This window comes from Nerophis ophidion, linkage group LG25 (assembly GCF_033978795.1).
Source record: "Nerophis ophidion isolate RoL-2023_Sa linkage group LG25, RoL_Noph_v1.0, whole genome shotgun sequence".
Classification (NCBI taxonomy): Eukaryota; Metazoa; Chordata; class Actinopteri; order Syngnathiformes; family Syngnathidae; genus Nerophis; species Nerophis ophidion.
In genome coordinates this window covers 40,637,660-40,652,483 of record NC_084635.1, presented here as the reverse complement: position 1 = coordinate 40,652,483, position 14,824 = coordinate 40,637,660, and the positions used below count along the sequence as shown (strand labels likewise).

The window sequence follows — 14,824 nt, the reverse complement described above, 5'->3', positions numbered from 1 at the left end:
TAGAGTTTTTTCACGAGTTAGAATGAATAAAACATGTTCTTGTATTACACAAGCGTTATGGATGACGGACAAAATTCCAAATTAAGTGCATTCCCCCATTTAAGGTGACTTATATAGTGATTTATTACAAACCCCGTTTCCATATGAGTTGGGAAATTGTGTTTGATGTAAATATAAACGGAATACAATGATTTGCAAATCCTTTTCAACCCATATTCAGTTGAATGCACTACAAAGACAACATATTTGATGTTCAAACTTTATAAACTTACTATTTTTTGGGCAAATAATAATGAACTTAGAATTTCATGGCTGCAACAAGTGCCAAAGTAGTTGGGAAAGGGCATGTTCACCACTGTAGACCATCTTCTTATTTTCAGGTTCAAAAATAGAAAGAAGTTTCTGGATCATCATTTGTCCCAAAGTAGTCTTTGTTGTCCCTCTCATCTAGTTTGCCATGATTAGTAGTCTTGTTGTTGTTGAAGGGAAAGTGAACATTGTGATGTATTTGTGAAATGAATGAAAATGATAAAAATACATAAATATTACATGTTATGAACTCAACTACATTACTTACAGCGTGTATACAAAACCTTGATGGAGGTTTATAGGCGGAATAGAGCGATTTCTGTTAGCTCCATTGTTAGCTGACTCTTGCTAGAGTTTTTTCACGAGTTAGAATGAATAAAACATGTTCTTGTATTACACAAGCATTATGGATGACGGACCAAATTCCAAATTAAGTGCATTTCCCCATTTAAGGTGACTTATATAATGATTTATTACAAACCCCGTTTCCATATGAGTTGGGAAATGGTGTTTGATGTAAATATAAACAGAATACAATGATATGCAAATCCTTTTCAACCCATATTCAGTTGAATATGCTACAAAGACAACATATTGGATGTTCAAACTTTATAAACTTACTTTTTTTCGGGCAAATAACAATGAACTTAGAATTTCATGGCTGCAACAAGTGCCAAAGTAGTTGGGAAAGGGCATGTTCACCACTGTAGACCATCTTATTTTCAGGTTCAAAAATAGAAAGAAGTTTCTGGATCATCATTTGTCCCAAAGTAGTCTTTGTTGTCCCTCTCATTTAGTCTGCACTGATTAGTAGTCGTGTTGTTGTTGAAGGGAAAGTGAACATTGTGATGTATTTGTGAAATGAATGAAAATGATCCAAATACATAAATATTACATGTTATGAACTCAACTACATTACTTACAGCGTGTATACAAAACCTTGATGGAGGTTTATAGGCGGAATAGAGTGATTTCTATTAGCTCCATTGTTAGCTGACTCTTGCTAGAGTTTTTTCACGAGTTAGAATGAATAAAACATGTTCTTGTATTACACAAGCGTTATGGATGACGGACAAAATTCCAAATTAAGTGCATTTCCCCATTTAAGGTGACTTATATAGTGATTTATTACAAACCCCGTTTCCATATGAGTTGGGAAATTGTGTTTGATGTAAATATAAACGGAATACAATGATTTGCAAATCCTTTTCAACCCATATTCAGTTGAATGCACTACAAAGACAACATATTTGATGTTCAAACTTTATAAACTTACTATTTTTTGGGCAAATAATAATGAACTTAGAATTTCATGGCTGCAACAAGTGCCAAAGTAGTTGGGAAAGGGCATGTTCACCACTGTAGACCATCTTCTTATTTTCAGGTTCAAAAATAGAAAGAAGTTTCTGGATCATCATTTGTCCCAAAGTAGTCTTTGTTGTCCCTCTCATCTAGTTTGCCATGATTAGTAGTCTTGTTGTTGTTGAAGGGAAAGTGAACATTGTGATGTATTTGTGAAATGAATGAAAATGATAAAAATACATAAATATTACATGTTATGAACTCAACTACATTACTTACAGCGTGTATACAAAACCTTGATGGAGGTTTATAGGCGGAATAGAGCGATTTCTGTTAGCTCCATTGTTAGCTGACTCTTGCTAGAGTTTTTTCACGAGTTAGAATGAATAAAACATGTTCTTGTATTACACAAGCATTATGGATGACGGACCAAATTCCAAATTAAGTGCATTTCCCCATTTAAGGTGACTTATATAATGATTTATTACAAACCCCGTTTCCATATGAGTTGGGAAATGGTGTTTGATGTAAATATAAACAGAATACAATGATATGCAAATCCTTTTCAACCCATATTCAGTTGAATATGCTACAAAGACAACATATTGGATGTTCAAACTTTATAAACTTACTTTTTTTCGGGCAAATAACAATGAACTTAGAATTTCATGGCTGCAACAAGTGCCAAAGTAGTTGGGAAAGGGCATGTTCACCACTGTAGACCATCTTATTTTCAGGTTCAAAAATAGAAAGAAGTTTCTGGATCATCATTTGTCCCAAAGTAGTCTTTGTTGTCCCTCTCATTTAGTCTGCACTGATTAGTAGTCGTGTTGTTGTTGAAGGGAAAGTGAACATTGTGATGTATTTGTGAAATGAATGAAAATGATCAAAATACATAAATATTACATGTTATGAACTCAACTACATTACTTACAGCGTGTATACAAAACCTTGATGGAGGTTTATAGGCGGAATAGAGCGATTTCTGTTAGCTCCATTTTTAGCTGACTCTTGCTAGAGTTTTTTCACGAGTTAGAATGAATAAAACATGTTCTTGTATTACACAAGCATTATGGATGACGGACCAAATTCCAAATTAAGTGCATTTCCCCATTTAAGGTGACTTATATAATGATTTATTACAAACCCCGTTTCCATATGAGTTGGGAAATTGTGTTAGATGTAAATATAAACAGAATACAATGATTTGCAAATCAATTTCAAGCCATATTCAGTTGAATATGCTACAAATACAACATATTGGATGTTCAAACTGATAAACATTTTTTTTTTTGCAAATAATCATTAACTTTAGAATTTTATGCCAGCAACACGTGACAAAGAAGTTGGGAAAGGTGGCAATAAATACTGAGGAATGCTCATCAAACACTTATTTGGAATCCAAGGCATGGGTAACTTACACATATCTGTGAAGGCACCATTAATGCTGCAAGGTCCATACAGGTTTTGGAACAACATATGCTGCTATCTAAGCACCGTCTTTTTCATGGACGCCCCTGCTTATTTCAGCAAGACAACGCCAAGCCACATTCAGCACGTGTTACAACAGCGTGGCTTCGTAAAAAAAAGAGTGCGGGTACTTTCCTGGCCCGCCTGCAGTCCAGACTTGTCTCCCATGGAAAATGTGCATTATGAAGCGTAAAATACGACAGCGGAGACCCCGGACTGTTGAAGGACTGAAGCTCTACATAAAACAAGAATGGGAAAGAATTCCACTTTCAAAGCTACAACAATTAGTTTCCTCAGTTCCCAAACGTTTATTGAGTGTTGTTAAAAGAAAAGGTGATGTAACACAGTGGTGAACATGCCCTTTCCCAACTACTTTGGCACGTGTTGCAGCCATGAAATTTTAAGTTAATTATTACTTTGCAAAAAAAAAAAAATGTATGAGTGAAAAGGATTTGCAAATCATTGTATTCTGTTTATATTTACATTGAACACAATTTCCCAACTCATATGGAAACGGGGATTGTACGTCTACAAAGTCATGTTCCGTTGCTGAAGAGGGTTTAAAATGTGGGAATTGATTGACAGTCGGTCAGGACAGCTAATCAAAGCTAACAAGTTTTACATCTAAATGTGACAAATGTTTACGAGTTAAATGTTTTCTTTGCCCACTGTGGGCAACACACTGTGATTGACGGGCCTGTTATATTTATATTAATATTTTATGAGGCATTCAATACTTCTTAAAGTGCTCCTAATGTTTATTTGAGTAAATAAAACAGATTGCACCTATTGAAGATTATTGAAATGAATAAATGATGGTTGTATTTCTAATAATGTCACACGTTTTAGTGAAAGTAGCTCAACTTGAAGGCTTTTCTCAGCATTTTATTAGGTGAGTTTACAAGAGTGTTATTTGTTTGTTTTTTAATGTCTTGACGTACCCCAACAGGTGATTGTCGACATGAATATATTGTCAAGTGGAAGCAAAAGATTGCCTGGAAAGTTCCAGCGAGCTCATTTTTGGTCTGGCAGGTGTAAGGCACCCTGGGAAAAATTAGGGCCCGGTTTAAGCTTCTCAATCTGTCCCCCTGGACATTCCCAAATACATGTTTTGTAAATATTCAGTGTTTTATCGTTCATAGTTAACATTGTAAATTCCACATTATTTTTATGTACTTTCTGGGTTCCCTATTCAGTAAAAATGTAAAATTCCATTGCGTTTTTAAAGTGGTCTGTCATTAGATATTATTGTCAGCTTTTGTATTAGTGTTCCTAAAAATAGGACCCAAACACACACATATTACAGCAGACCTTCACAGTTTATATGTGTGTGTTCTTTTATTTCTACCCTTCTAGAGACATGAAGAAGGAAAAGTATCTTCCATATGAGGAGGTGTAAAGAAGTGATGACATAAATGATGGTCCCAATAACATTGCATCTAATAGACAATGTCTCATTTGTGGTGATATCTATCAACATGAGGGTGCTCCCAAAAAGGAGGGATTTTTCGATTCGACTGTGTGTCGCTTTTAAAAGTGCTCCCCCTCTGGTCAACATATGAAATAACAAGTGTGTGTAAGAAATTGAAATGTGCGCCAAAATTATTAAAAATAAACAATACATAAATATGTAAATAGACAAAATGTAATAACTTGAGGTAAATAATGAAGATTAAAAAACAATTCCAAACAAAAAAATATTTTAAAAAAATCTCTCACCCTGTGTCAACATTTTTCTTGTAACATTGGGAAAAATTTTCTGTTGATGTAATATTGCAACATTTTCTCGTAAAATCATTACTTTTTTATGTTAAATTATTACCTTTTAATGCAAAAAAGGGACATTGGTCACATAAAATTCTGACTTTTATTACAATATTGCAATTTTTGTTTTTGTAAAGTAGTGACATTTATGACTTGTCATAAATTTGCCAAGTAAAATTCCGATTATTGGTTATAATATTGCCAGCATTTTAAAGTTTCTTATAAAATTGTGACTTTCGTCGTTTAAAATGACTCTTTTCAAAAAATTGCCAAAAATTATTAGGTTTTGTTGTAAAATTGCGACTGTTATTGAGTAAAATTCCAACTTTTATCATAATATTGCACAAATGTTCAGTTTTTCTTGTCAAATTTTGACTTGCGTTAAAAATTACAACTTTTATTATAATACTGCCAACATTCCAAGTTTTCTTGTGAAATTGTGACCTTTTTCTTTTGAAATTCCAACTCATTTTTTCACAACAAACTTTTTTTTATGTTCGCATAATATGTATATATTACTAAAAATCTTTATATATCTAGAAATGTTGGTCCTAAAGAGGTAGGCATTTTCCGGAGGTCTCAAAAAGATAAGAAATTCGTGTGTGTTCTTGTATTTCTACCCTTCTTGAGACATGAAGAAGGAAAAGTATCTTCCATATGAGGAGGTGTGAAGAAGTGATGACATTAATGATGGTCCCAATAACATTGCATCTAATAGACAATGTCTCATTTGTGGTGATATCTATCAACATGAGGGTGCTCCCAAAAAGGGATTTTTCTAATTGACTGTGTGTCGCTTTTAAAAGTGCTCCCCCTCCGGTCAACATATGAAATAACAAGTGTGTGTAAGAAATTGAAATGTGCCCCCTTTGGCCAAAATTATTAAAGATAAACAATACATAAATATTTAAATAGACAAAATGTAATAACTTGGGGTAAATAATGAAGATTAAAAACCAATTCCAAACAAAAAACAATAATAAAAAAAAGTATTTCACACGATGTGTCAACATTTTTCTTGTAAAATTGGGAACAATTTTCTGTTTCTGTAATGTTGCAACATTTTTTTGTATAATTATTACTTTTTTATGTTAAATTATTACCTTTTAATGGAAAAGGGGGACATTGGTCACATAAAATTCTGACTTTTATTACAATATTGCAATTTTTGTTTTTGTAAAGTAGACATTTATGACTTGTCATAAATTTGCCAAGTAAAATTCCGATTATTGATTATAATATTGCCAGCATTTTAAAGTTTTCTTATAAAATTGTGACTTTCGTCGTTTAAAATGATGACTCTTTTCAAAAAATTGCCAAAAATGATAAGGTTTTCTTGTAAAATTGCGACTGTTATTGAGTAAAATTCCAACTTGTATCATAATATTGCACAAATGTTCAGTTTTCTTGTCAAATTTTGACTTGCGTTACAAATTACAACTTTTATTATAATACTGCCAACATTCTAAGTTTTCTTGTGAAATTGTGACCTTTTTCTTGTGAAATTCCAACTCATTTTTTCACAACAAACTTTTTATTATGTTTGCATAATATGTATATATTACTAAAAATCTTTATATATCTAGAAATGGTGGTCCTAAAAAGGTAGGCATTTTTCGGAGGTCTCAAAAAAATAAGAAATGTGTGTGTGTGTGTTCTTGTATTTCTACCCTTCTTGAAGCATGAAGAAGGAAAAGTATCTTCCATATGAGGAGGTGTGAAGAAGTGATGACATAAATGATGGTCCCAATAACATTGCATCTAGTAGACAATGTCTCATTTGTGGTGATATCCATCAACATGAGGGTGCTCCCAAAAAGGAGGGATTTTTCTAATTGACTGTGTGTCGCTTTTAAAAGTGCTCCCCCTCTGGTCAACATATGAAATAACAAGTGTGTGTAAGAAATTGAAATGTGCGCCAAAATTATAAAAAATAAACAATACATAAATATGTAAATAGACAAAATGTAATAACTTGAGGTAAATAATGAAGATTAAAAACCAATTCCAAACAAAAAATATTTAAAAAAAATCTCTCACCCTGTGTCAACATTTTTCTTGTAACATTGGGAACAATTTTCTGTTTCTGTAATATTGCAACATTTTCTTGTAAAATTATTACTTTTTTATGTTAAATTATAACATTTTAATAAAAAATGGGGACATTGGTCACATAAAATTCTGACTTTTATTACAATATTGCAATTTTTGTTTTTGTAAAGTAGTGACATTTATGACTTGTCATAAATTTGCCAAGTAAAATTCAGATTATTGATTATATCGCCAGCATTTTAGTTTTCTTATAAAATTGTGACTTTTGTCGTTTAAAATGACGACTCTTTTCAAAAAATTGCCAAAAATGATAATGTTTTCTTGTAAAATTGCGTCTGTTATTGAGTAAAATTCCAAATTTTATCATAATATTGCACAAATGTTCAGTTTTTCTTGTCAAATTTTGACTTGCGTTAAAAATTACAACTTTTATTATAATACTGCCAACATTCTAAGTTTTCTTGTGAAATTGTGACCTTTTTCTTTTGAAATTCCAACTCATTTTTTCACAACAAACTTTTTTTTATGTTCGCATAATATGTATATATTTCTAAAAATCTCTATATATCTAGAAATGGTGGTCCTAAATAGGTAGGCATTTTTCGGAGGTCTCAAGCAGGTAAGAAATACGTGTGTGTTCTTGTATTTCTACCCTTCTAGAGACATGAAGAAGGAAAAGTATCTTCCATATGAGGAGGTGTGAAGAAGTGATGACATAAATGATGGTCCCAATAACATTGCATCTAATAGACAATGTCTCATTTGTGGTGATATCTATCAACATGAGGGTGCTCCCAAAAAGGAGGGATTTTTCTAATTGACTGTGTGTCGCTTTTAAAAGTGCTCCCCCTCTGGTCAACATATGAAATAACAAGTGTGTGTAAGGAATTGAAATGTGCCCCCTTTGGCCAAAATGTATGAAAAAAATGAAATAAATATGCGACCCTGAAAAGGACAAGCGGTAGAAAACGGACGTATATATATATATATATATATATATATATATATATATATATATATATATATATATACATATATACATATAAATGTATATATATATATATATATATATATATATATATATATATATATACATATATATATTTATGTATATATACATATTTATATATATATACATATTTATATATATATACATATACATATACATATATATTTATATACATATACATATATATATACATATATATATATATATATATATATATATATATATATATATATATATATATATATATTATATATATTATATATATACCGGCCCCCAGACACACTTTTTTCGGTAAAAGTGCCCCCCCCCCACCGCGGGTCCAAATAATTGCCTGGAGTAAGGTGTGTGCAGCGATAGTGCGGTGCCAAAAGACTAGTCTGGGATGTGGGACATGCCACGACAGGACCCGGACTCTCCGGTTCCTCCGCAGCAAGGAGAGTAACTGCCATCGTCTGCGTTCCTACAGGCAATGAAAGCTCTCCAAAGAGGCGCTGTTGTATTGTTGATGGATTTAATGATCTAAGCCAACATCTGCTGCCTGCAACAAGTCAGCGGGAGCTTTTCTGATACGGAGGCTGACTGAAAGCAATCTTCTTTCCCTTCCTGGAGAGTGTGCATCAGATGTGTGAGACACATTACCTAGAGGAGAGGCCAGGCTGTAGGAGGAGGACCCAGGCGAGCTGTGATAGGCCAAGGCACTGGCGCTGGTGACAATGGTGGGCGTCTTGATGACCTGCAGATTGAGAGGCGAGCAGCTGGTGGCGGTGTGATCCGTGGAGGTGTTCAGTAGGTCTGGGCTCTTGGTCTCCTTCTTGGACGAGCCGGAGGACAGCTGCTTGGACTCCTTGGCTTTCTTTGCCGACACGTCGCTGTCCGAGTTGCTGTCCGACTCTGAAATGGGTCAAAGTGTCAATGTCTGTGGGTTGAAAGGGAAGAGGTTTCCTGCTTTTTAACCGTAGGGCCGGTGCCAACTTTTGGAATCATTGCACATTCAATACATCACTCGAATGAAGAAAAAAGGAGTTAAGTGACAGTCACCTGTTCTTGTTCAGGAACTTCAGGTCTCATGCTTACTTTACTGTTAGTATAAAATATATATATATATATATATATATATATATATTACTGCGATGAGGTAGCGATTTGTCCAGGGTGTACGCCGCCTTCCGCCCGATTGTAGCTGAGATAGGCGCCAGCGCCCCCCGCGACCCCAAAAGGGAATAAGCGGTAGAACATGGATGGATGGATGGATATATATATTAGGGCTGTGAATCTTTGGGTGTCCCACGATTCAATTAAATATCGATTCTTGGGGTCACGATTCGATAATATATCGATTTTTTCAATTCAATTTTCGATTCAAAAACGATATTTTTCCGATTCAAAAGGATTCTGTATTCATTCAATACATAGATTTCAGCAGGATCTACCCCAGTCTGCTGACATGCTAGCAGAGTAGTAGATTTTTGTATAAAGCTTTTATAATTGTAAAGGACAATGTTTTATCAACTGATTGCAATAATGTAAATTTGTTTTAACTATGAAACGAACCAAAAATATGACTTATTTTATCTTTGTGAAAACATTGGACACAGTGTGTTGTCAAGCTTATGAGATGCCATGCAAGTGTAAGCCACTGTGACACTATTGTTCTTTTATTATTTTTATAAATGCTTTTAATCACTGCTATGCTGAAATTATAACTAATATTGATACTGTTGTTGATAATATTCATTTTTGTTTCACTACTTTTGGTTTGTTCTGTGTGGTGTTTGTGTCTCCTCTCAATTGCTCTGTTTATTGCAGTTCTGAGTGTTGCTGACTCAGGTTTGGTTTTGGAATTGGATTGCATTATTTTGGTATTAATGTGTAGTGGTTTGTTGGATTGATTAAAAAAATATATATATATATATATATATTTTTTAAATTAGAAAAAAAAGAATAGATTTTTTAAAAATGAGAATCAATTCAGAATCGCACAACGTAAACGATTCGATTCGTATTCTAATCGATTTTTTTCCCCACACCCCTATATATATATATATCCATCCATCCATTTTCTACCGCTTATTCCCTTTTGGGGTCGCGGGGGGCGCTGGCGCCTATCTCAGCTACAATCGGGCGGAAGGCGGGGTACATTTTATATATATATTTATATATATATATATATATATGTATATGGTGTTCTTGGGATGCAACTCATTATTCTTCTTCCTCCAAACACGACGAGTTGAGTTTATACCAAAAAGTTCTCCCACTTAAAATGATGACAAAGGTCTGTAATTTTCATCATAGGTACACTTCAACTGTGAGAGACAGAATGTGAAAAAAAAATCCAGGAAATTTAATTGATTTATTTGTAAATTATGGTGGAAAATAAGTATTTGGTCAACCATTCAAAGCTCTCACTGATGGAAGGAGGTTTTGGCTCAAAATCTCACGATACATGACCCCATTCATTCTTTCTTTAACACGGATCAATCGTCCTGTCCCCTTAGCAGAAAAACAGCCCCAAAACCTGATGTTTCCACCCTCCATGCTTCACAGTAGGAATGGTGTTCTTGGGATGCAACTCAGTATTCTTCTTCCTCACAACATGACGAGTTGAGTTTATACCAAAAAGTTCTATTTTGGTTTCATCTGACCACATGACATTCTGCTGTATCATCCATGTATCCATTTTGGTATAAACTCAAGTCGTCGTATTTGGAGGAAGAAGAATACTGAGTTGCATCCCAAGAACACCACACCTACTGTGAAGCATGGGGGTGGAAACATCATGCTTTGGGGCTGTTTTTCTGCGAAGGGGACAGGACGACTGATCCGTGTTAAGGAAAGAATGAATCGTGAGATTTTGAGCCAAAACCTTCTTCCATCAGTGAGAGCTTTGAATGGTTGACCAAATACTTATTTTCCACCATAATTTACCAATAAATTCTTTAAAATTCCTACAATGTGAATTCCTAGATTTTTTTTCACATTCTGTCTCTCACAGTTGAAGTGTACCTATGATGAAAATTACAGACCTCTGTCATCATTTTAAGTGGGAGAACTTGCACAATCGCTGGCTGACTAAATACTTTTTTGCCCCACTGTACATACACATAAATATACATACATATATATACACATATATATATATACATATGTACATACATGTATATATATATACACATATATATATAAACATACATTTATATATATATATATACATACACACACATATGTGCATACATATACATATATCTATATATCTATATATATATATACACACACATATATACACACATTATATATATATATATAGATATATATACATACATACATGTATATATATATATATATGTATACACATATATAAACATACATATATATATACATACACACACATATGTGCATACATATACATATATCTATTTATATGTGTATGTATGTACATGTGTGTGTATATATATATATACACATATACACACACATATATATATGTATATATATATATATACATACATATATGTGTGTATATGTGTATGTATATATACACACATATACACACATTATATATATATATATATATATATACATACATGTATATATATATATACACATATATAAACATACATATATATATATATACATACACACACATATGTGCATACATATACATATATCTATTTATATGTGTATGTATGTACATGTGTGTGTGTATATATATATATATATATATACACATATACACACACATATATATATATGTATATATATATATATGTGTGTGTATATGCGTATATATATACACACACACACATATACACACACATATATATATATATATATATACATACATGTATATATATATATATATATATATATGGCCACACACACACACACACACACTAAGACATGCAGTTTTTTTTATGCTCTTTAAAAAGATTTATGAGTAATAATCTCACATTGCAAAAATGAGCTTACAGCAGTCTTAAGTTAATAGTGATTAAAAACCCCTCAAACTTGTGAAGTGCATACAGACCACATCCATCACACCTGACCTGAGCCAGTCCAAGGCCCAGCGGTGCAAAAGAATCCAATCAATGACAGGTGGAAGGATTCTAGCAAAAGGTCACACGCTCCCTCGTATAGATTTATGAATAGCAGCAAAATGAAATTATATTTTGACATTAGTGCTCGGTACTCACCTGACAAACTATCATCCGAGTCCTCCTCGTCTTCCTCCTCCTCTTCAAGATCGTCGTCCTCGTCGTCGTCGTCGTCTGCCGAGTCGTCGGATTCCTTGTTGGCCGGCAGACCAGCCACGGGGGTACAGGTCCCAGGGATCCCCACCCCGGGAATCCCAACACCGGGGATGCTAACTCCTGGGATCCCGATGCCGGACTCTCCTCCGCGAAACAAATCCACTAAAGACTGAACCAGGTGGTTTTGGGAGAAGCCTTTCCAGCTGGCTAAAGGCCCCGTTTGCTGCGTTCCTTGCGCCAGTCCCGGAGTCAGTGCCCTACCCGCCTTTGGCGTCTTGCTCTTCCTGCAGCCGTAGCTGGCGGCGTGGAGTGAGGTAGTCGGCGGCTGCGACGGAAGCCCGGCCTGGGCGCTCGCTTGGGTCCTGCTGGCCCCTGTGCTGAGATTGACGGGCATGGATCCGCCGTCAGGGGACTTGCCTTGAGAGTCATTGCGAGGTTTGGTGATGAGGGCCAGAGGTGCGTCCTGAGTGGTGCTTTGGATGACTCCGTTAGGGTGGTTGGGCTCAGGGAGCCCCAGCAGGGCACTGGAGAGGAAGAGGTTGGAGTGATTGTTCTGGGGCGGGGGCGGAGGCGGAGCGGGCGGCAACGGCGAAGACGACGCAGACTTCCCTTTGGGAGACTTGTTTGTTGGCTTCCTCAGCTCAGCTGGGAACGACTGCCCCTGGGACATGAGAGTCTGGGAACAGAGGACAAAACCAGAGGCGCAATGAAAGGTCAGAGAAAAACCTGAAAAAGTGCAGAGGGTCTGGCTGTCGGTTTGGATCACAGCTGATTGCCTTAACTGGAACTAAGTCCCTTTGTGGGAGAGAAAAGGAACCACCAGTGGAACTATTTCTCAGTACCAGCGACAAATATCAGCTTCACTATGTATCTTGGCTCCATCTTAAGGAAAAGGTCGGACTTTAGAAGTGAAACAAATGGGTTTCATAGAGCGTGAAATACAGTAAAAGTGCTGAGGGGGAATTTAGCCTCCTTACTTGTCAGACTAAAGAGCATTTAGTAGCATGATCTCATCTAAAGACAGCTGGTAGACTATTTCTATTTCACAATAAAGTCTCAAGTATGTCAAGAATGAATTCCCATTAAGTGATTTCTCACGTGAACGCAGTCTGACCCACATGACGTCACGAAGGACGCAAACAATGGCGCCCACTAGTTGACTATAAAGACTCAAGTATGTCAAGAATAGAGATGATGTTTGTGAAGAAATTATCGATTTCGATGCCATTATCGCATCCTCTTATCGAACAGATTCTTTATCAAATCCAAATGGGTTGTTGTAAATGGAGACAAACACACAATACTAGGTTTAACAAAAACACACTTTTGGCAGCCTTCACTTATATTTTTTTATAAATAAATATAATAAAATAAATAAATATTGCCTGTTAGTGCCCCTTTAATTGGGCCACCTAAGAAAAATATTTATTAGACGGACCTGCAAACTCTGGAGTGGTGTAGGCTACAAAATACCATTAACGTTATCGCACATACAAAAAGGCTAACGTTAAAATTACCGTTAGCCACTGACTATGCTTAGGTAACTTTAGTCTAGCTAACATTACTGCAGTCCTGGTTAACATAAGAGGGAAGGTTATTTTAGATATAGAAATGAAGCAGCAACAGTTATTGTTAGTTAATATGACTGGGACTGCAGGTTGAAGCAGAGGAAGAGAGGCGTGCTTGGTCATCTCTGACGCTGCTTCTCTAACCTTCAGGTTAAGTACGGCCTGAACATGTTTGTTGTACTGCTCCCCTTACATGGAAGCCAAGCCTGGCAATAATTGCAGATAGCTGTTTCTTCCTCGTATTTCGTAGTAAAGTGAAGCCATGCCTTGGAGTGTTTTTTGTATCTGCCGCTGAATGACTGAAATACGTAATTTCCTGTGACACGGGATTCGAATAAAGAACCAAATCTTTCGATAACGGGAACCGTTTCTCAAAAAGGGATTCCAATGCATGGAATCGGTTCTTTTCTTATCGAACAATTGGAAGAACCGGTTTTCGAACATCATCCCTAGTCAAGAATTAATTCCCATTAAGTGATTTCTCTTGTGAACGCAGTCTGACCCACAAGACGTCATGCAGGAAGTAAACAACGGCGTCCACTACCGTCGCTCTCCGTCTTGAAACATATGTGGCAATTTTTTAAGATTTTGTGTCAACATTTTCTGAACTGAAGTGTGGAAGCTGAAGATGGAAATGTTTTGGTTCCGGCCGTTTTACGAGATATTTTGCTTGGAGGTGGCCGAGCAGTCGGGAGACAGGAGTGCTGGAACTTTCACGTCAGTTCCTAAAACATTTAATTTTCTGCTCCGTTGCCAACTATTTATTTTGTAGCCATCTATTTTGGCAAATAATTATGATGTTTATCGCTTTTTGATGATGTTCTAGTGGGATAAATGTGACCTGAGTGTGGGAGCGCTCACACTGAGGACACATCGCATATTACATATACATATACATATACATATATATATACATATATATATATATATATATATACACATATACATATGCATACATATATACATACACATATACATACATATATACATACACATATGCATACGTATACATACACACATATATATATACATATACATATATATACATATATACATATATATACACATATACACAAACATATATATATATGTATATATAT

The 14,824-nt window shown here is 35.2% G+C and overlaps 1 protein-coding gene across 16 annotated transcripts in view; it reads right to left on the bottom strand.

The window, feature by feature from the left end:
- Positions 1-14,824, bottom strand: part of baz2ba (bromodomain adjacent to zinc finger domain, 2Ba) — a 314,952-nt gene that overhangs the window by 108,526 nt on the left and 191,602 nt on the right. For all 16 annotated transcript variants that reach the window (XM_061887411.1, XM_061887418.1, XM_061887415.1 and 13 more), the window contains exons 9-10: positions 12,100-12,832; positions 8,546-8,797 (exon numbers count right to left, since the gene is read on the bottom strand). In XM_061887411.1, the coding sequence (XP_061743395.1) occupies positions 8,546-8,797; positions 12,100-12,832 (985 nt within the window). The remainder of the gene's footprint in view (positions 1-8,545; positions 8,798-12,099; positions 12,833-14,824) is intronic.